Source organism: Fistularia commersonii, chromosome 9 (genome assembly GCF_037954325.1).
Source record: "Fistularia commersonii isolate RoL2024-O1a breed Wild chromosome 9, RoL_Fcom_v1.0, whole genome shotgun sequence".
NCBI lineage: Eukaryota > Metazoa > Chordata > Actinopteri > Syngnathiformes > Fistulariidae > Fistularia > Fistularia commersonii.
The window spans coordinates 2,775,974-2,798,153 of NC_141292.1; the positions used below are offsets into that span (position 1 = coordinate 2,775,974).

At 44.7% G+C, this 22,180-nt stretch overlaps 4 protein-coding genes across 6 annotated transcripts in view; 1 reads left to right on the forward strand and 3 right to left on the reverse strand.

Annotated features, from left to right (window-relative positions):
* Positions 1–4,045, reverse strand: hwa (huluwa). 2 transcript variants are annotated; one of them, XM_086151923.1, is made up of 3 exons: positions 3,343–4,045; positions 1,975–2,167; positions 1–596 (listed from the first exon to the last, which is right to left on the reverse strand). In XM_086151923.1, exons 1-3 carry the CDS (start codon positions 3,886–3,888, stop codon positions 430–432), a joined length of 906 nt encoding a protein of 301 aa, XP_086008049.1. In that variant the 5' UTR covers positions 3,889–4,045; the 3' UTR covers positions 1–429. The 2 variants fall into 2 exon arrangements, with proteins under 2 accessions (XP_086008049.1, XP_086008048.1); XM_086151922.1 differs by having other exon boundaries at positions 1,975–2,170.
* LOC147230950 (uncharacterized) overlaps positions 3,781–22,180 on the forward strand; it is a 21,976-nt gene continuing 3,576 nt past the window's right edge. The window contains exons 1-5 of one of the 2 annotated variants that reach the window (XR_015106568.1): positions 3,781–3,825; positions 11,224–11,322; positions 12,806–12,922; positions 14,300–14,319; positions 15,851–16,048. Coding sequence is in view for 1 of the 2 variants with exons in the window: in XM_086151924.1 (XP_086008050.1) it covers positions 3,800–3,825; positions 11,224–11,322; positions 12,806–12,922; positions 14,288–14,319; positions 15,851–16,014 (438 nt within the window). In the remaining variant the exon portion in view is untranslated. Of the gene's footprint in view, positions 3,826–11,223; positions 11,323–12,805; positions 12,923–14,287; positions 14,320–15,850; positions 16,049–22,180 lie in introns of both variants that reach the window. The other variant, XM_086151924.1, reaches the window with a different exon arrangement.
* LOC147230951 (dnaJ homolog subfamily B member 5) lies at positions 6,771–10,861 on the reverse strand. The gene is made up of 4 exons (XM_086151888.1): positions 9,941–10,861; positions 9,283–9,541; positions 8,428–8,975; positions 6,771–7,660 (listed from the first exon to the last, which is right to left on the reverse strand). Exons 1-4 carry the CDS (start codon positions 10,046–10,048, stop codon positions 7,427–7,429), a joined length of 1,149 nt encoding a protein of 382 aa, XP_086008014.1. The 5' UTR covers positions 10,049–10,861; the 3' UTR covers positions 6,771–7,426.
* Positions 21,418–22,180, reverse strand: part of thbs4b (thrombospondin 4b) — a 24,725-nt gene continuing 23,962 nt past the window's right edge. Inside the window, exon 22 of the mRNA XM_086151921.1 lies at positions 21,418–21,780. Coding sequence (XP_086008047.1) covers positions 21,722–21,780 — 59 coding nt within the window. The 3' untranslated portion in view covers positions 21,418–21,721. The remainder of the gene's footprint in view (positions 21,781–22,180) is intronic.

Genomic DNA, 22,180 nt, shown 5'->3' on the forward strand with positions numbered 1-22,180 from the left:
TGAAGGTCTTGTATCAACCACCTTAAGGTCTTATTTTTTTTTAAAGCTTTTTGTGCTGAATCTGGGAGCAACAAGCACTGGCATTACTTGTCATGGTGAAAAAGTAAAAGATTTACCAAGTGAAACTTTTTATTATAATTAGGTGAATCAAAACATTTCAAAATTTAGCAGTGAATAGAACGTCATGTGAAGGTACTGAAAAAACATGATGGGAAAGTGACAGAAAAACTTAGTGCAAAAAGTGAAATGTAAATAATTTAGTATTTTGTAAATATAACATATTGAACACAGTGACCGTGTATTTTAAGTGATGTGTTTAAAGTTGTGAACCCTGACAAACTAAATGTTGTTTTCCAAAACAATGCATACATAATTTAAATTAATTTAAAATACATACTAAAAGTTAACACAGAGGTAGGATTTTTTTTTTTACACCCAGTACTGTTTGATGTGTACTGCAGGCCGGTGGTGTTTATGTTTGGGCACATTATTCTGTTTGACATAACAAGGGTCATAATAGTCCCACTCCAGAGCCGACGCTAGTACACCGTTGGACAAGCCATCACTGTCTGCTGAAAGAATCCGCAACGAGACGCCTGAAAAAGAAATGCATTTTTCAAACAAAGTGATAACTAAAAGGTATAACTTACCGTTGTAATGAGACCTGGATGTTATAAATCAGTACTCATTGAAGAAGAATTTGACAATTTGGGAGTACATGACATCGCTTGGTTCTGTCATTCGCTCCCATGGCTTCTCTTACCACTGCTATGCTGACGACACACAGCTGATCCTGTCCTTCCCTCCGTCAGACACACAGGTGGAAACCCGAATTACAGCTTGCCTGTCCGACATTTCGGATTGGACGGCAACTAACCATCAGAAGCTCAACCTAGACAAGACTGAGCTGCTCTTTCTCTCGGGGAAAGGTTATCCCCATAGAGACCCGGCCGCCACCATCCACAACACTGTGGTAAGGCCGACCACAACTGCGAGAAACCTGGGCGCGGTCCTAGACAACCAACTGTCGTTCTCAGCTGCAGCAGTCGCACGTTCCTGCAGATTCCTCCTTCACAACATCAGGAAGATTTGCGGATTCCTCACGGAGGATACGGCGCAGATACTCATCCAGGCTCTAGTCATCTCTCATCTGGACGACTGCAACTCCCTCCTTGCCGGTGCCCCAGCGGTGACCATCAGCAGCAGCACGCCTGGTGTTCAACCGTCCCAAATTCTACCACACAACTCCCCTTCTTATGTCCGTTCTCTGGCTCCCGCTAGCCGCCAGCATCAAGTTCAAGACCCTGGTGCTCGCCTACCGGGCAGTAAATGGGACGGCCCTGTCATATCTTCAGGATATGGTCGAGCCACATGTCCCCACCCGTCCCCTCCGATCTGCCACCTCTCGGCGACCGTCCACCCCATCACTCAGAGCCCCTGGCTGCCGATCGCATCGGTCTCGGCTTTCCTCAATCTTGGCTCCCAGTGGTGGAACTAACTCCCGGAAAAGGTCAGAACAGTTGGGTCGCTGCCCATCTTCTGCCGTGAGCTGAAAACGTACCTCTTCACCAAGCACTACCCCACTAATCGCACTTACCCCCCCCAAAAAAGGAAAAAATGAATGTATGTATGTATAGGGTTTTCAGATGGCTATTTGGTAGAGTGGTGACTTTTGAATAACGACTACTGGTGCTTTGGATCTTCCTTTATTAAATTGCAATTTTTGTAAGTCGCTTTGAATAAAAGCGTCTGCTAAATGACTGTAATGTAATGTAATGTAATGGGAGTGGCCAGTAGAAAATTTCTAAAAATTTAGCACAGCAAAAGTTCCCGAGTGCAGTAAACAGTGGTTTGAACAATATTTAGCCTGCCAGTTATTTTTCCTAAATTTTCCTAAAAATCAAATTATTTCAGAACCCCATCCAGCTGTGTGGACTAGATCAGTTCAGGATTCATCAGTGACGGTCATGTTACCTGCGCTTGCTCCGAAATCACTGTCGAGGCCAGAGGCTGCAGATGTGTCTGTGCAGGACACTTCTGATGGCGGGTCGGTGTACTCGCACAACATGTCCACTTTGTCAAACACATGCACGGCAACCCCGGCGTTCCCCTCCGGCAGTAGCCTGTAGGTGCCGCTCCGGTGAGCATGACCTGAACCCTCGCTCCCCTGCTGGCAACAGAACCACAAGGATGTTGACATCAAGATTAAAAAATGTTCTTTGAGGAAACTAAACAAGTCTAGTTGTTATGCCGACATTAACCAACTGATTTAACCATTTTAATTTCCCTGACATACACATATCTAAGCTACTTCTCTTTGTTCATCAGCTCTCTTCCTTATGTCATATTTTTGTATTTTTTTCTGTGTATTCAAAGGGAATGGGCTTACCAATGAACTTTTGCCAGTTAAATACATTTGTGATAATGAAAATGTCCAAAATGCAAACAGAAAATTTAGAGATCAAAAGTGAAGTGCTAGCAGAAAAGGATTTGTATTTGTACTTGGAATTGAATAAATGAGACAGGAATATTCGAAACTCAAATTTGGATTTTCAAAATTAAAGCTGGAAGAAAAAAAAAAAAACACATTTGAATTTGAAATGTAGAACTACTGAATTTGCGTTTAAAACTATTACATTTGTTTAGATTATCAAACAGAATGTTTGCATCTGCAGTAGTTAGATCAATTATTGGATGGAAATTGTAATTCCATAACCCTCCTTTACTGCAAGTCTGCGGAGAGATTTCATAGACCTTTCCTTCCGGCTGCTGTTTGGGTTTTCAACAGCCAGCTCTGCACTCAACATGCATTTCATTCATCCAACCATCTATTCATTCATTCATCCACCTCACCCATAGGTGTTGCTGCTGTAAGCAGTCGGTGTTTGCTGCAAAGTTTATACTGTCCATATTGTCACCCTCTTAAAATAATCGCCAGTCATTTTTTTACAAAAATGTTTTTTTTTTTTCCTAAATCATCTCCTCATGATGCTGACCACCTCAGTTACTTGCCAACATCCTCAGTTAAACAGATTGTACCATTCTGCCCCTTTAGTAGAAATTGCCTATGTCAAGAGTGTGTCAAATGGTTCAGTTTTTTGTGTTTCCTGGAAAATCTGAAAAAAATGACTTAGGCGATTATTTCAAGAGGGTGACGATATTGGTTTATATTTTCATTTGCACAATTTGTGGTATCTTTGTAAATAATTGTTTTCTAACTTATCTGCACTGTCCACTTCCTGCTGCGTGAATTAACATCTCCCCACTGTGGAACAATTATGAGCACATTCTCTTGTTTTTCTTTTATGTTAATTCATTAGTTATTCAGGTAGGGTCCCTCACCATGGGGGAGTTGGGCGGGACCAGGTTCACTCTGGTGTCCGCCTCAGAGTCACTGGACCGCGGGAGGACCGGCGCGCTGTGACCCCATCCGGCTCCGCTGACGCGCCGCGCCCGGCGGGGCCGCTCGACCCTCGGGTTGAATCCGCCCGCCGTCGAAGTGGCCCGGATGATGCTCGGGAACGTCGGGGACCCCGAGCCGGTCTGACAGTCTGGCCTCAGGAGGCGACCCCCGCGGTCCGCCCCGGTCCTCTCCCGAGACGAAGCCCGGGAGGAGGTGACCGGGGGCGGCGGGACGTCCCGGAAGGCCGCGCCGGAGCCTCCGCCGACCCTCCGCAGGGTGGACCGCAGGAGGAGCTCCTCCGCCAGATCCTTCCGCCGCCGGTTCTTCTTCGACAGCGCCAGAACTTTGTACCCCAGAAATAGACAGTTGAGCAGAAGCAGCGCGACCACGCACGGGATGAGCAGGAGGACCACCAGAGTCAGGTTGGTCACGGGGGAACCGGGGTTCACACTCGGCGGCGTCGTCGACGGACGAATTTGCGACATTTCATCCCCGGCGTGGACGTTTAAACAACCGAAAAAAGGTGAATTTTGGAATATCTCGCTCGACGCCGACGCGGTCCCGGTGTGTCTGAACGCAGGTGCTCCGAGGGGGTCAATCAACGCGGGGCCGCTTTGACCGTGGATGGACGCGACATGCCGGCCTCCGTGTTCTCCCGCCGGGGTCCACCCGTGGGTCGTAGGTCATCGTGGCGGACGACAGGGGAAGCGGGGCCGCGGGAAGACGCCGGTCAGACGGCAACAGGTGCTCGGAGTCACCGGAGGCAGAGGAAAGAACCGCGTTAGCTTGAAGGCCGTTAGCCGTTAGCCGCTAGGTGGTAGCAGTGAGCTGGGGTTTGCAGCCGTGGCTGACCTGCACTCTCAGAGTCTTGTTAGGGTTTTTTTTTATTTTTTGTTAAAATGTTTGCTGTGTGTCGACATGTGAATGTATATGCACAAATATTTATACTGTACAAAAATACATTTGATGATTGGGAGTTACGAATGGACGGTGCAGTGGTTAGAGATTGGGTCGTGAACCTTTTGGACTGGGAGAGCCATAAAAGTAAAATATTTCTAAATATATTTCATTGAGAGCCATATAGTAGTTTTAATGTATAATAAATTAAATATGTCATACTTTTAATGCAACCTCTGGCACTGCATGGATTTGTTCGAAGTTCCGCTTTATATTTGACTTTTTCATCAATGCAATTTTATTATTGCGTAGTAGACATACCGCAGATCCAAATGCAAATTCCTCTGTCCACGCAGCCTGGAATGCACGGCAATCATCTTCTTTTTGTCTTTTGCCATCTTTTCCGGTACGAGGGTTGAAGCGGATAAACTAGTGGTCTATCTGATAAAATTGATTTCCTCACCTTTACAATGACCCGGACATGCTTGGAAGCCATCGGGACCGACGGGTGACCCGTGAAATTTATCTTCAAAACTAATTTCTGTTTACTTTAAAATGACATTATTATCATTAAGAAATATCACAAGTATTTTAAAATCAGTTCCACACTGATTTTTTTTTTTTTTTCCTTCAACTCAAAATTGTTTGGGAGCCATATGCCGTCACCGGAATAGTTCTCCATGTTCTCCCCAGGTCTGCCCTGTCTTCCTCCCATCCATCCTGCACTCGGGGTAGCAGGAGTCTATCTAGATCTATCTCAGCTGTCATTGGGCCAGAGTCCCGAAAGTCCATACAAACATAGACAACATTCACTCACTCATTCAGGGTAGTTTTTCCCATCCATCCTTCTTCTGCTGCTTATCCTGTACTCAGGGTCGCGGGGGATGCCGAAAGAGTGATTTGTTGTATGACCAATGAATTGTTGTATTACTTTAAATCAGTGGTCCCCAACCCCCGGGTCGCGGCCCGGTACTGGGCCGTGGATCAATTGGTACCGGGCCGCTCAAGAAATAATCGATTACTTCCATTGGATTTATAATCTAAGTCTGAACAATCTTTATTTTGAAAAATCTTTCATTTTGAAAAATGACCGGAATCTCTCGGTTACATCTTGGTCACTTGAGCGCCAAAAATGTAACCCACAAGCTAGCAAAATGAGTAAAAAACAGACATCGGACGGAAGATTTCTTTTCGATGGGGGAAAAGGTCTAGTGAAGAGACAGAAGAAGAGCCCACAACTTCCAAGAAAAAGAAAGATTTTAACAGACAATACCAGGATTTCTAACTGAAATGTAGATTTATCGTATCAGGTGATTCCCACAGACCAAGCCGCTCTGCATAATATGAGACACTGAGGCATTGAAGCCTTCATTATACTCATATTATGAGTATACCTTTTTATCTGCAGTGATAAAAAGGTTGGGGACCACTGCTTTAAATGGCACGAGAATGAGAAAGGGAATGGCTGTATGTATCTTAATGGCGTGTGAATGAGAGAGTAAATCTTCATAGAATTGAAGAAGCCTCTTTGATGAGAGGTGAAACATCTTCAAGGGAAGAAATTCAAATCTACTCACCACAAAAAGATTTTTGACAAGAATTGACCATGACTTTGAATCTCCAGTACCTCCGTAGATGAGAGAGTAAAGGGGTTGAATGTCTCTATATGATGTGTAAATGAAAGAGTGAATGGTTCTCCATCTCTGTGATGGACTCGTGTCCGGAAACGGCCTGGCACACCGGCAACCCTCGGTGAAGGATAAGCAGTGGTCAGAGAAATTAGATTAGAAAGCATTTAAAATGTTTACAGCTTCGTTCAGTAATGTGCCGAGAGAAAAAAAGAGCAAACAGACCTGAAACCTTTGTTAGCTCAGCTCATTATCACCAGAATAAGACTCAAGAGTCTCCAGTCTTTAATGAGAGGCAAATTGCAAATCCTTAAGCGCAAGTCCTTACCAGGGTGATTATTTTCTGGTAAGTTGTTATTATTTTTCAGCTACATTATTGCTGCTATTGTCCTGAGTCCCCCTCTTAAGCCTCGACTCATTATTTCGTATTGTTACTACTATCACGCATCCCAAACTGCTTCTCGTACCACCCGCGCTCTGCTCCTAGCGTTTAATCAACCGGTTTCCACGTGGCAGATGGCTGCCCACCCCGAGTCTGGCTCTGCTCAGGGTCTCTTCCTGCTAACATGGACTTTTTTTTTTCCATTTTCCAGCCATGTGCACCTGGTCCGTCTCTATAAATGTAATAAAGTGTTTTTGAGACCTGCTGTTGATGAGAATAACCCAGAGGGAGACTCGGTTATGAACCGAAACTAGATAAACAAGACCAGATTGAATTGATTTCTGCGCAGTATCACTTTGAAAACCTGGTTTCACTTCTCCGAGGATTTTTTCCTGCAAACTAATCGACAAATTCCAAAATTAGCCCAAAGTCTTTCCATACATACATACACAAAACACAGTTTAAAATGATGTGCTTTTATTTTTTCATGCTTCCAAATATATCAAGTAAGCATACATCGACTGCCGTATCAATATTTACAAACTTTTCAAATAATGCAATATAACATTTGACGGATGAATCTCTCTTAGAGACAATGTTTGTGTTTTTGTACACAAAGTCGATCTTTGTACACAAGTACATTAAGCTATTGTAATAAATCAATGCAAAAGTCAGTCATATGAGCACCATATAACTATTTATAGTCAAGTCTCTTTTCCTGTTTCTACAATTCAGGCTTAAGTAAGTAAGGAAGTCTTTACAGACTCGAATAGCACGCTGATATCCTGCCACAAGTATGCAAATAGAACAGTACAATTACCCTTTTCATTCAAGAGAAAGGCTATTGAATCCATGTTCGCACCCAAGGACTCCATCTGTCAGCTCATAGCTCGCTAACCAGGTTGCGCTCTGCCTCCGGAGAGCAGAGCATCTTCTCCTCGCCGACCTCCGCCTGCCCTACAACTCTCTTTAGTGCTGCTTGCCGTTTCCCAAACACAAAAAGAGGTTGTGAATGGTTGTGATAGTAGCACCTCAGGCAAGGCTATTGGTGAATAATTCGATAATAGCACACAGCTAGCGAAACCGACTGTGTATTTCAGGTGAATGAGAAGCAGGTTAGCACTGGGCGAGACTGTGCTTGATGATCTCCCGGGACTGGGGCGGGATCCTGTCGGGAAAGAGCACCTGGAACTCCACCACCAGGTCCCCTCGATGGGCCGGGCTCTTGGGCAGAGGCAGACCCTCTCCCCTCAGGCGGCAAACAGCACCAGGTTTAATGACATCGCTGCACGGTAGAGGCATCATCCGGTTGTCAAGAGTAGGAACGTTCAGCGTGCATCCACATAGAGCCTGGAAGAAAAGGGCGAAGGAAAAGATGAGTTTCCTTGTGGAATTTCACAGTTTCATAATTGCTCTCTTGGAAAAAAAAAAAAAAAAAAAATCAATTAAGTTTCGTAACAGCTCAGTAGAGACTGTCGGCGCTGTCAAAGCATTTTATGTTATGCAATAAAGTAGTGCTACAGCTGTTCTAGCCACTGCTCTATTTACTGGCTGTGTGTGGGAGTCAAGTGCTTCTATGACTGAGGGCCGCCATAGGAGGATGGAGGAGCGCTTTGAAAAGTCAGTCTCTGTGATGGCTACCCGGCTAATCTGCGCGTGGGCCGGGCCCGAGTGTGAGCCAGAGACAGCGCGAGCCAAAAAAGCCGCCTTTCTGCGTGCCTGTCGAGGCAGAGGAGTCTGCAGCAGAGATAGTAGTGTAGTGGGGGCAGTCGGTGCTGACGCTAAATTTAGCTGCTGTTCTGCCTCACTTTGCAGGGGCTGGTGAGGTAACAGAGGCGTTGGCATGCTGCTGTTCCGCTAGCGGGGGCCTGTCAGCTCATTTTAAGCTGCCAGCTAACAGAACACTGTGTTCCGTTTAAGACAGCAATCACGGAGATAAGTTGTCCGTATCTGGCAGTCATCTCAAGAACTGCCTTCTCGCCGAATTGATTTTCTTTAGCGTTTGGGCGAGAGCTTTGTTAAATAGTTATGTAAAATGGTAGGTTGCCAAACTTGCAGCCTATGCCTGTATACGGATTTTTTTTTTTTTTTTTGCATTAGAGGTGATTCAGACTCACCTCTTTGAGTGTGATCTTTGCGGTGTAGATGATGTTGGACCCCTGTCTCTTGTACTGTGGGTGCTCCTTGTCCTTGAGAATGAAGGTGATGTCTGCAGGGGTGTTGTTGGGTGTCTCATCTCCCTCCCTGGGGAACGTGATCTTGGTCCCGGCCTTCCATCCTTTCTTCACCACCACGTTTAGCACCTTGTCTTCGGATCGCAGACTCTGGCCGTCCGGGTTGAGGCGACTGCGGGTGACCTTAACGTGTTTGGTGCAGCCCTGCAGCACCTCCTCCAGGGTCACCAGAAGATCGTGCACGATGGCTTTTCCTTGCAGGCGGCGCTGGCCTCTTCGAAGCCCGCCGTCCTGGCCGGCGAACCCGCCCACGTGGCTGAAGGTGAAACGTCTGAAGGGGTTGAAGAGGTCGTCGTCGCCGTCGAAGTCGTTGCCGAAGAAGATGTCGAAGTGGTCGGAGGCGTGGAAGGAGAAGGTGCCGTGAGAATCGCTGGGGTAATTATTGCGAAAAATATTGCCCGGGCCTGCCATAGACAAGCCGTTCTTAAGGCCTGAAACACAAAGACACAAACAACAAGGAAGGTCAGTTGAAATCCTGAAAGATTCATGTTTTTTTAAGTATGATTCGTGATAGCATTATCTGTCTCTACAGTTTAAAATAGCTCAGTCAGTGGTGATTCTTCCACTTTCACTTCATTCCGAATCATGGATCATCCTGACAGCTATTTGTGCTGCACATCAGGCCAGTCCAATGAGGATGGGGAGTTTTTCCTCCAAAAATGGATCCTCAAAGAACCGCACCAGATGGCCGCCACTCTCTAAGCAACCGGGATAAAATTCATCTTCGCCTCGTCTCACCTTCTTCTCCGAACTGGTCGTAAATGCTCCTCTTTTTGGGGTCGGTCAGGATCTCGTAAGCCTCGGCGATCTCCTTGAACCTGTCCTCCGCATCGGCGTCGCTGTTCTTGTCCGGGTGGAATTTGAGAGCCATCTTCCTGTAAGCCTTCTTGATCTCGTCCTCGTTGGAGTCGGGCGACACGCCCAGGACTTTGTAGAAGTCCTTACCCGTGGGTTTGATGGAGAGGCACGGTGTGTCCGGCTCAGACTTGGTGCTCTCCTGCAGGAACAAATACACACATTTATTACATCATTAAACTGCCCATTCAGAAAAAGGATCTCCGGCGGGGAATAAAAATGCAGCGTTCTCCGAAGAATACCAAAAAGGACGGGCCCGCCGGGCAAATATGTGCATTTTCACAATCCGGCGCATTATCGCGGGGGGTGGGGGGGGGGCGCCGCATGTGTGCGGGGTCCCGAGGGGCAAAAGGCTTCCCCCCGACAACCGGGACTCTTTGCAGCGATTGGCTGAGAGGCGAGTCCGCGTCCGTGCCATTTGAATGAGCCCACAGCAACAGGAATGGGATGAGCAGCTCTTCCAATCCAATTACACGCCACGCACAACCGTACACACACTTTTCAAACCGAACTAAGGACAAAAAAAAGAAAGCAGACTCACCGCAGACGAGGACGAGCCCGAGCTGTCCCCGCGGTGCATGACCCGCACTTTGCACCTGACGTTGCCGGTCTTCTGCTTCACGCCGAACTGAGTCCAGATCAGAACCATGATGGATGTGTTAAGGCGACGGAAGAGGAGGAGCGGAGGAGCTGCGTTTCGCTGTCCAGAAGCACCGGTGCTGAAAAGAAAACCCTCCTGTCTTCGCCGCTCTGCCGCTCTGCTCTGCTCTGCTCCGTTCGTCTGCCGAAGTAGCGGCGCTGCGGCTCCTTTACTATCCGCTCACCCGCCCACGCGGCGTGACCGTGCTTCCCCCGGCCCCGCCCCTTTCCGCGCTCGCAGCAGGGGGATGCCGGTGTCCTCAGTTGGCGCGGCGGGAAGCGATTGGCGCTCCGCGTATGAGCGCACGGATGTGGACGCCTCCCATGGCCATCTGGAGCGCCGCTTCCGGAGGACGGGAGGAGCGGAGCCGAGCAGACGGGCTCGGAGGAGATAACGCAGAGACGAGACGGAATAGGAGAAGGAGACCCAGACGGACGCCTGAAGCGCGTCCACGCTGGAACCCAAGCCATTTAACAATATAGCATTTAATAACAATAGAATGTGAGAGAAGCCAGACTGAGATGGTTCGGCCATGTGCGCAGGAGGGGAAGTGAATATATCGGTGGAAGGAGGCTGAGCTGCCCGGCAGGAGGTCTAGAGGGAGACATAAGAGAAGATTTATGGATGGAGTGGACATGAAGTTAGTTGGTGTGAGAGAATAGGATTAGATGGAAGAGGTTGATTTGCTGTGATGATCCCTGAAGGGGAAAGAAGAAGAAGAAGCTAACAACAATGATATTTTATTCGATCACATGGCGTCATCTTTGATGCATCAATTTCATCTTCAGTTAGGAGCCTTCTGGGAAAAAAAAAAAAAAAAAGCCCTACATTAATATACGGGAGTGTGAGCCGGTTGTGTCGCCGTGGACAAGAGAGGGAAATGAAATGCTAAGAATAGGAACAACTTTTATGAAGAGCAGGTCTGGCAAGCACTCTTTGAAATGTTTTACAGACACCTGGTGACAGCGGCGAGGAAAAAAAGCAAAAACGTCTTTTTCTGGTATCAACGCGGGCGGCCTTCTGTCTCGACCAGTCGGGGTAGAAAGAGAGAGCGGGAGGGAAGGCGAGGGAGGGAGTGATTATAAGGGTTGGGAAGGAAAAGCACATAGATCTCATCCTGAATAATAATGTCACGAACAGTTATCTGTGATATTATACAATAATGACTTAAATATTCCTCAAAGAGATAACGGTGGGCGCCTGGGAGGATTCGCCACGGCCCGTCAAGCCACATCACCTTGGATTTGGAAACGTGAGAGGACACGTGAAGACCCACGGCAACGGTAAAATCCGAGCGAATATCAGGTCGGTTATGGCCTTACATAACACGTTCCCTCAGATGACCCTTGTTTGAGCAAAGACGGGGGAAATAATAAGACGATAATAATAAAACTGCCGTCAGTCAGCTGCGGATGAAAAGGAAAAAGCACAAACAAAACCGTAGCGGCCTACAAATAATGTGATCGTTTGCCCTAACAAGGTTGTCCCAGTCAAATAGCTGCATATCTAAAACCACCTTGTTAATTTACATGTGACGGGTATTTTAGTACAGCACATCTAAAATGCTCCCCCTTTATCGTGCACACGGTCTGTTGATTTTAAAGCGCTCAAAACCCCCCCCCGAACGCCTAAGAGGAGAAGTCTGTCTTTTACTATCCATTTAATGTTCCCGTAGATCAGCCTGTACCGCGAGCTAAGGGATTTTTGCAGTCGAATAGGTAATTAAAATTCCACATCTCGTACTCCCCCCCCACTCTGTTTAGAAAACGCAGCCCAGAATATATCAACGTGCAAACAATTTTCAAGTCAAAAGATCGCACAAAGCTACGGAATACTGAATCACTGATCGTTTCAGTGAATTAATGGTATTATAAATCATGCTTTAGGCTCCTTTCAGGTAAAATAGAATGTACGCTTTGGATTTTAAGCTCCGTTTTGTTCCTGCCTGGAGTTTTTGTCGCGCAGGTGTGCAAACTACCCAAACAGATCCTCTGTCATTCTGCATAGCAACCGTGTTCAGGTCTTTTAACACTAATGAATGCAATTCATCGCAAATGAGAAGCTTAATAGCGGACAGCTGTGGAGGGAGCGGGCGACATCAAGTTACACAACTCGGCGCGATTCAGTCCATGCGCCGTTTGGTAACCGCTCAATCATCTTCCCCCGATGATCGTTCAGACAGGAGCCACTTCCTAGACATGTTATGTCATCCCAAAAAGAAGGGATCAGTTTTGGATGAAAATAGCTGTTTGACTCTCGCTCTCATTGAGGAATATTTCTGCTTTCGGACCATTCAATACAACACGGTGACAGAGAGCCGGCCGCGCAGCCGTGGAAATGGAAATTGTTGCCACGGGGATTGTACATACATGGCAAGGCTTCCTGTGCCGGCGCACCTCGAACATCCAATGAGGGTTGGAATTTCCCGGGGATTCTCTTTTCATCTCACAGGAAGTGGCAGACAAATTTGGATCGAATGTGTGGATCCAGGAGCGTCACGCACCAGATCGCAGCTCTCGCATACTATTCACAGCCTCGTTCGCGGCCCACGGGAACAGCCTGACTCTGTGTTTTACACATTCACACTCCCTCTCCCAGAGAAACACATACAAAGTGGCCTGTCAGTCTCGGAGAAAATAGCACTGATTACAGCACCAAGCTGTTCTGGCTCGGTTATTGTTCGGCGGCCAGGAGGTGGACGGCTTTACGCCGCCTTGTGCGATCTTTCATGATGCCTTAAGTAGACGCTTTTGTTTCTTTTGGCAGGAAAAAAACAGGGTCAAGCGGTATCATAACGATGGGAGGAGAAAAGCGGGGCGACCGAAAAGAGAGAGTCAATAAGCGAAGCGTTGCAGATCATCTGTCAACCGCGCAGGAGGAACGGTAATACATGGAAATATATGGCTGCCGGTGGAAAGAAGTGGGCTGCACGCCGCTCAGATGGAAGAATAAGAATAGGAACAACTTTATTTATCCCGAAGGAAAAATGTTGTGCCAGAGCTACAAGAAAAATATAACAATAATAAATAATTGTAGAAAAATTGTAGAAACAGTAAAAAAAAAAGAGAAAAATGGGGAATAAATACAAATAAACTATAAAGAGTCTTAATGCTCCAATAATAATAATGATAATAATGCTCCAAAAGTCAGCAGTGCTTCAATGTGCACATCCATAGAGTCTCTAAATATAATCTTGAGGGGAAGTCAGTGGATGACAAAATAAAAAAAGAAATAGATAAAAAAAATAAAAGAAAAAAAAAACAAAAAACAAAAAACAAAATAAAATAAAACAGAATTATAAAAAATAAAATTAAAAAAAAAAAAACAATTGAAATGCCAGGCTATTGAAAATATATACTCTTTTTGTAAAAGCTTCATCACAGAAGTCAGTACAGCTAGAAAATAAGTGCTGTGGGATTTAAAGTAGAAATTCTTTGAAAAAATGAAAACTGAAATAGTCAAGCTGTACTCAGTTCTGTTCCATCAGTGCTAAAGATTGAGTCATTTTAGGTGCGAGACTGTTCCTTTTTTTTTTTTTTTTTTTGCTTTCAGATTTCACAAATGATTGTTGAAAGAGGCCAGACAGCCTGAGCTCTGAGACCGTGATATTTGGCCACCTGCACCAGCCGAGCGTCTCGTTCTTTACAAAGCATGATTCCGGCTTTAAAAACCACTATCACAAAAACCAAGGATGACGTCTAGCAAACATTTTGTAAGAAAAGAATAAATCCCCCTCAGTATCTAATAGGAGATATAATGATACTTTTCATTTGTGGTTGCCGAAGAGATCTTCTTGGCTACAAATCAGAATGATATGATGAACTTGTCCTTCACTGCAGTTCCCCAGCCACTCGGTGAGTCGATTAAATTGAAGATTAAGAAATTTTCTAATGGAAAAAATGATCTGCCACTAAATTAATTATTCAAATCTCTCTTGCTTTTTTTTTTTTTTTTTTTTACTGGAAAAAGGAAAAGTACACCAACCGTATATAAAGTGCTTTCACTTATGAAAGAGATCTGAATCGCCGGTCACGGTTGAATTTCTTTTTTTTGAAATTCAGCTTTATTTACATGTACAAAATGCCGTGGTTTATATTGTTATATGACCGGCTAATTTTAAACGCCAGACAACGGAGCAGACAAACAATATCTCTGCTCTTTGTCTTCTTTGTTTTCACCTCCGTGGCGAGCGTTTATCTATCTGGGGCTCAGCCATGTCTCCCTTTCCCTTTTCATGTTTGGTTGGAGCTGTCGGTGCAGCCTGCAGGGGACTCGGGAAGGTGAGTCACGCTGCTGCTGCTGCTGCTGCGAGGACAAAGAACAAACACAGGGGAAGTGACACCAACCTCTTTTCACATCTTCCCACTGCCAACGCTTATTCTGTCCTTCAAAAGGTTACAGGATGAATCAACGACTCAAAGAACAACTCCGCTCCGGCGTAGTTTTTCTATCTACAGGCGACAGGGAAGAAGAAAAACAGGGAAAACAAACACACCTCGGATTGCCGAGGGAAGAATCCCCGTGTTAAAATAGCCGGCCGAGAGAGAAACGCATAGGAGACGTTCCAGACGAGACAATATCACAAGTCATATTTTATCACCAGCCAAAGCAAATTAGATGTTCTCGACCTCCCCGTCCGTCGCCTCACACACCCCCCCCCCCCCCCCCCTCCCGCCGCCGCCGTCGTGCTGCAGCTCCCACACGTCTGCGAGTGTGACAATCTCTTATGTGAGGTACTGGCTAGACTGAAGCCATGTGTCTCGGAGAAACTAGACACACAGGCAGATGGCACGCAGAAAAATACACTCTTAAAAAGTAAATACAGACAAGGGCGCAGACAGAGCAACCAATACACCGCAATCAGGTGGAAATCACGCCGTTTTAGCAGTGGGAAAAGGACACCAAAATGGTAGCCGGGTAGAAAATCGGGGGGAGGAAATAGATAAGCGAGAGTTTATAAAAGTAGGCTACATTTCTCTGTGAGTGCACCGTGGAGAGGCATGCAGCGATGATAAAAGCAAACAACACAACCGGAGGCAGTGATGGATTATACCCGGCAGAGATGATGGTGCTTTTGCAGAGCCGAGCACTTTATGAAATCTCTGCAGCTCCCGGTCTTCTCCGCCGTAATGCACGGCAGCATATTAAATGATCTGCGGGCGACCGCTGGAGCCGTGCAGTTGAAGGAGGAAAGGGGTTTGAAAAATTCTGGATATTTCCATGTAACAACTGTATGCGTTAAAACTGGGAACTGTTATAAAGAGTCCAACCGGTTTTTATCTGCCAATCATTCTAGTTATTATTGTGGATTTCCGTGACAAGCGGTCTGTTGGAAAAGGCTGCCCTCTGCTGTGTGCAGGTGCTGGTGCAAGAAAGAAAATGTCCAAACACATCAGAACCAGTTCTCCTTCCAAACAGGGTTATTTATATAACACATATTATTATTATTATTATTATGTAAGAGATGAAACCTCACAATTGCGCTGCTTTTTGTACAGCTCCTACAATTAAACAGTCAAGGAGGACAATGAAAGTTAACAAAAAAAGTTCTCTCAAAGGACGCCCGTTTATTATAATCCACCATTTATAGCCTAAATATACCTCTTATGACGTGCAGGGATTGAACTATTGTTAGTTTTCCATCAGTTCATTAAGTCGTAATAACGCGTCTAGACATTTTCGATTCTGTGATTTAAATAACGTCCGATTTCGGAAGGATCGAACTCACGACGTTACTTGCATTTCGTCGAGAATTACCGTCGTATCTGTTTTTTTGACCACCGAATAATCCAACGTCGTCTTTATTTCCAGGTTTCCCCGAACACGAGGAGGGAACCCCGTCCGATCGCGTCGAATCAGCGCATCCGTCTCCCCGACGACAGCCGGGAACGTCCGACGGGCTCTCCGAGAGGCCGTTTCTAAAGAGGCGACCTGCTGACGGCCCAGGATTTCCGTGGAAACGAGGACAAAGATGAGAAGCGACAAGCCGGCGAGGCCACGCTCAGGCAGGTAATGTAAAGTGAAAGGGGATTTCACAAGACGACATCAAGACACACGATACGGGAGGTGTCTTGCGGTTGTGTTGACGGCGAGAGAAAAACGGGAATAGATGTTTTAACCCGAACGTGCCGTCGGCTGTGAGGCCGTTGACGTCGCTCACGCACGGTTACGCGCGCTGGTATGCGATGGGATTGATGTATACTGCTCAAAAAAATAAAGGGAACACTTGAACAACACAATGTAACTCCAAGTCAATCACACTTGTGTGAAATCATAGTGTCCACTCAGGAAGCAACACAGATTCATTTTGACTTGTTTTAAGGACATTACATCAAAGTTGGATCAGCCTGGAGTTTGATTTTACGCATTAATTTTGAGTGTGATTCCTAATCTAGACCTCCGTGGGTTGATACATTTAATTTCCATTGATCATTTTTGTGTGATTTTGTTGTCAGCACATTCAACTGTGTAAAGAGCAAAGTATTTCATAAGAATATTTCATTCATTTAGATCTAGGATGTGTTTTTTAAGTGTTCCCTTTATTTTTTTGTGCAGTGTATTTTCATTTCATCAGACGGAGAATCACGACCATATTTTATGTTTTAATATTTGAAAGCCAGTATTGAGTACATTTTAAATCACAGAAGATGCGATACAGGATGAAAGGAAATAAAATAAAAAAAAAAAAAATTCTGAAAACATGGCTTAAAAAGAATTGTTTCATCAAAAAATGAACTCCCAGACACTGTGTTCCCACCCACATGTCGAGAACAAAAACAAAAAAAAAAACACTGCAGAATAGAAGGCCTTTATTCGGTTTACCTGCATTAAACCAAGCTTTGGGGGTCACCGGTTGTTTTTATTTCCCCAGAAACGTCCATTATAGCACACAGAAATCGCAGACATGTAATTGTGGATTTTATTGTAGCTAACTTCACTTCAGAGAAGCAAAAGATGTGCTTGTTTTGCAAACTTTCAAGCCAAAAGAGAGAAAGAGAGAGGGTGTCAGAGGAGCATTACAAAGGAGATCTTGTCTCCTGCTGTTTGCTCAAGTGTGAGGAACATTGGCAGATGTTCACGTGGGTCAAAACCGAGGACCTACGGTGGACGTTTGTTGCCGAGAACACATTATCAGTGACCTTCCTTTAATTTGAACTTTCATTTCGGGGCTTCAATTGACTTAACCCAGCAGACGTTTTCCCCATATTGGTTTATCGTGCTTGAAAATTGGTTTACCCATCGCTTCACATGCTGTGCGCGTGTGTGTTTTGGACCGTAAAAAAAAAAAAAAACGGGTGAATTTTCATTTTCTGGAAGCCTTTGCTTCAAAAATGGCTACAAGGCTTGATTTTGGAAAACATGCCGTAGTTCATTTCCCCATTACGTCACGGTGCCCTTGCAGGAGTCCGAGCCCCTGCTGTTACACTCTGCAAATTGCTCTGCAAATAGGAAGTGTTTCCAGACAGAACGCCAGCAGCGGATCCCAGTTTGGCACGGGCACAGATTGCCGGTGAGGAGAGCACTGAGCCCAGAAAACAATGATGCAGGGGTTTATATATCCATATATATATACTGCTCAAAAAAATAAAGGGAACACTTGAACAACACAATGTAACTCCAAGTCAATCACACTTGTGTGAAATCATAGTGTCCACTCAGGAAGCAACACAGATTCATTTTGACTTGTTTTAAGGACATTACATCAAAGTTGGATCAGCCTGGAGTTTGTTTTTACACTTTAATTTTGAGTGTGATTCCTAATCCAGACCTCCATGGGTTGATACAATTGATTTCCATTGATCATTTTTGTGTGATTTTGTCGTCAGCACATTCAACTGTGTAAAGAGCAAAGTATTTCATAAGAATATTTCATTCATTTAGATCTAGGATGTGTTTTTTAAGTGTTCCCTTTATTTTTTTGAGCAGTGTATATATGGCAGATCCCTTTCTTTAGTATTCCAGTTTTAATCACTCCCCTCCTTTATAACGCTGCCAAGGAGGTTATGTTATAAGTTCTGCTGGTCTTTTTAATATCTATCCGGATTACACAAGCACCGCTTTCATAACCCTGGGTGTGGGAGCCGAGGATGGGCCCCCGAGGGGAGGCCGTTAAATCTCCATGTAGATGCTTTTATTATTTTTCACCTTTTTTGAATTAAACATCGCTGGCAGTGTTTTTTTTTTTTGCTGCTTTACCGACGTTCGTATTTGGACGGACGCGTATTTAATATTCCAGTCACATCAGGTGAAATGTGTCAGAGAAGAGATCTCAGTCTGAAGGGACCTCATTATATAAAAGTCGATTAGAAAATAGAGAAATACAAATGCGTTGTTCTTCAAAGAAGTGCACGACCTCGCTGAACTGTAGATCTTTTTAGCGAATCGCGGCTTTTGGACTGTTAAAGTGCTTTAGCTTCCACCTTACCGTGGAGCCGAGGCATCGCGCGGCACGCTGCTATCTGATGAGGAGTCACAATTTCCTGAGGGAACTATTTTATTTTACTGTATTTTGACAAATCCCGTGACGTGACTGACAAACATTCCAGTCACCATTAAAAATTTAAATTCTCAGGATTACATATTATCGCGACACCCGATGCACGGGGGGGGGCGCTTTAGTTTCTCAGCATGTTTGCTTTTGTTCACTTTTGCAAAGAAAGCGGCTGATCTGTTCCCCTTTTCCTCGGGGGGTTGCAGAGAGGATCCGGCTTGTCTAGCTTTTATCTGCGTGCACGGGGCTTCTTGTCTTTGAATCTGCACGCCGGAAAGTCGCAAAGAAACACTCTTGAACCGAATCATTATTTTTTTTCACAGCGCCTATCCTGAAAGTTGTCCACGGCGGCTCATTATTTCTAAACATTTCCATGTTTTTTGACTCTATCCAGAGGTGACTTGATAGCAACCGCATCTGGAAGAAGTCGTAACTTATAGCCGCTAATACGACAAGAGGACTTTTTTTTTTTTTTTTGACCCGCCTCATTTCATCCCTCCGTTTAATGCAAAATCAATAGACAAAAGTCCTCGACGCTATTATTTATATTGTCATCCTCCGTACCGCTACCGCTCATAAACCACCGAGGAGAGAGAGCTCTTCCATGGAAATTAAACCGGTGTGGGAACATCGTTCCCTGCGGTGCAGACAGAGGAGCCGGAGCGAAATAATAAGCTCTGCTGTCCGTTTACCCCTTTTTTTTCTTCTTGAAATTCTTTTTTTTTTTTTTTTTTTAAGGAGCGATCAAAGAGCGCTTCCCCAGAGCTCCCCACTTCCCTCATCAGTCACACTTTTTCGCATGAAAGAATGGGCGTTTGTTATGTTGCCCCATAAACCTCCATTCTCTTGATCTCGAAGCTCCGTCAATATAAAAGCACTTTTCTTACGTGAAGTAAATTCTCTGAAGAATCAACATCTACGGTTGGTTTTCGGCACAAGGTCGCAGAACGTTTGGACAAAAGCAGTCGCGTGTTATCTTAATACATCTGTTTCTTTCATGTATATTTTGATTCGCTTCTTCTTTGTTTGAGTGTTTGATGCAATTTATGTCCGTCGAAGTTCCTCGAAGATTGATGCAGATTGAAGCTGCGCGTTATTTATTTGCGTTGCTCGCTTTGGTTCAGGGTTTGAGAGTAAAAATAGGTCTTAGCGTTCTCTTTTCCACAAATTCTATCTAAATGGAATTAGCTCATGCTGTGCAATCTGAAAATAAACATCATTTATTCTATTTCGTGATTGAATCACATGGAAAATCCCATTACATAATGCCAATAATTGAAATTATGATTGATTTTGGATTGACATTGAGACTGTATCTTTCAACGGTAATAAAGTACAGGTTCAAATGAAGCTATTTTTGTTTTTCATCTTGAAAAATTAAACATGAATTTCATACCGCAGGGAAATTAAAAATAATGGACAGGTAAGAGGAAAAAAAGGATGATTCAAAAATCTCCCGTCACTCAATGGATGGATGAAATGTTTACCGAGGAGAACTTTTTTCTTCTTTTCGTCAAAGGTTGATAATATTTGTGTATCTTACCTTTTAATAAGTCATTCAAAGAGCTTCCCCACGTTCCCGTTGCAGAGGATATCTGATAAATGTGATCGAGTTGAGGGTAAAATACTATTAATATTACGGTCTTGAGCAGGAGTCAGGAACCTATGGCTCTTTTGAGTTGAAAAAGAAAAAAATCAGTTTGGAACTGATTTTAAAATACTTGTGATATTTCTTCATAATAATTTTAGGGTTAGATGGAGAAAGTTGATTCGCTGCGGGAAAAGCCGATAGAAGAAGAAGAAGATCTCTTCATAATACTGTGTCATTTTAAAGTAAACAGAAATTAGTTTTGAAGATAAATTGGCTTCTGAGCTCGTCTGGGTCATTGTAAAGGGGAAGAAATTAATTTTATCAAATAGCCAACTACTTTATCCGCATCAACCCTCGTAATGGAAAAGATGGCGACAAAGAAAAAAAAAAAAAGATGATTACCGTGCATCCCAGGCTGCGTGGACAGAGGAATTTGCATTTGGATCTGCGGTTTGTCTAATACGCTATGATAAAATTGCATAGATGAAACGGTCAAATATAAAGCAGCACTTCGAGCAAATCCATGCAGCACCAGCAGAGGTCGCATTAAAAGTAAGACGTATTTCATTTTTTGTGCGCTAAAAATACTATATAAAATACTAAATATTTGGCTTTTGTGGCTCTCCCAGTCCAAAAAGTTCCCGACCCCTGGTCTTGAGGGTCTCACCCATGTCTCGCTTAGAGAAAGTTTCTCCGAGGAAAAAAAGTGAAGTCTCTTCGAGAAGCGAATGCAGCTCAACGGCCTTGATGGGAAAATATTTTCCCGATCTGACGCGTCGCCTCTGTGATTCGCTTCTTAAAACACAAAATGAACAGTTCTGTCTGCTTAGATTTCATACGCTCATTAGCGTCTTCAAACTCGAAGAGTGTCAGATTAGAAAAAACACAACAACAACAAAAATAGACCAAAACTGATCCGACGGTGCGATTCTGAATGCTAATATTTCCACGTCGACGCCAAAGTTTTTGAAAATTCCGAAAACCCTCTATTTTGACCGAGCTCATGACAGCAGAGAGATGCAACCGTCTCAAGGTCCGGAAGGCCGAGAGAGCGAACAAGGTTACGCTTCGCTTTTAAGTTCTGACAACCGCAGATTGTACTCACTTCAAACCCGGTTTGTTTATCGTCTCTGTAGGACGAAGACTAAAAGCCATCATGCTGACGGATGGACAAAAAGCTTAGCGCGTCACAGCTCGCCGAGATCGAAAAAATACGCCGTGCGGGTTGTTGTGTTTCGCAAATATGACGGCACTTATTGCATTTCGTGGAAAACGGCCAATGACGAGCCAACGTTCCATTGACTTATGACGTGTTTATTTTTAAAGATCTCTTAATCGGAGAAATTACGCGGCACGAGGAGTCGTTTTGGGTCCAACGCTGATATGATGATTTTCAAATACAGTACGATGATTGTGATCATACATGCACAGGAACTGTACAAACTGATACACGCATTGACGGGCACACACGCATACGTACTTCCAAACGTTCACAAATACACACACACACACACACGCACACGCACACGCACACGCACACACACACACACACACGCCTCTGTGGACAGAGGCCTTCTTCGCGCTGTCGTATTTTTGGTGTTTAGAGTGAGTCGACGCTGTGCTGCGTGCTGAACTCCTGGAAGTCCAAGGGGAGGGTGTCTGCGGAGGAGAGACGTTGAAATGCTCAGATTTTTAAGTCTCGCGAGACCAAAGCGCATTTACCGCTACGACTTTACATTACGGCGCGTCTGTCGGAGCAGTATTTGGAAGATTTCCAGCTGCATTAGGTGAAACCGGCCTGTGCAATGAGCGGAAGCGGGAAGGTTGCTTTGAGAACCCCTCTGGCCTCCTTGCAACCCAGAAGGCGAGTTAAAAGAGACACCAGCTGTTTTGATGAATAAATGCTTGTACGCTTAATTCTCAGCCGGAAAACCGGGGACCGGAGTTTTACTTGGAATTGTTTAATCCTCCGGACGTCAGTTTCTTGCCCATCGGTTTATATTAGACTTTAATTTCATTAGTATTTTTGATATTCTGTTGCCATGAGGCCAGGTTTGGG

Bases quoted from the DNA above. Each gene is read 5' to 3' on its own strand.
- hwa (XM_086151922.1), bottom strand. From the start codon at position 3,888: ATGTCGCAAATTCGTCCGTCGACGACGCCGCCGAGTGTGAACCCCGGT. The intron at 2,171-3,342 runs GTGAGGGACCCT...TTCTGTTGCCAG, and splicing joins TCCCGCCCAACTCCCCCATG to CAGGGGAGCGAGGGTTCAGG. The intron at 597-1,974 runs GTAACATGACCG...TTTCTTTTTCAG, and splicing joins TGATTTCGGAGCAAGCGCAG to GCGTCTCGTTGCGGATTCTT.
- LOC147230951 (XM_086151888.1), bottom strand. From the start codon at position 10,048: ATGGTTCTGATCTGGACTCAGTTCGGCGTGAAGCAGAAGACCGGCAAC. The intron at 8,976-9,282 runs GTGAGACGAGGC...TTTGTGTTTCAG, and splicing joins CGACCAGTTCGGAGAAGAAG to GCCTTAAGAACGGCTTGTCT. The intron at 7,661-8,427 runs GTGAGTCTGAAT...CTTTTCTTCCAG, and splicing joins CAAAGATCACACTCAAAGAG to GCTCTATGTGGATGCACGCT.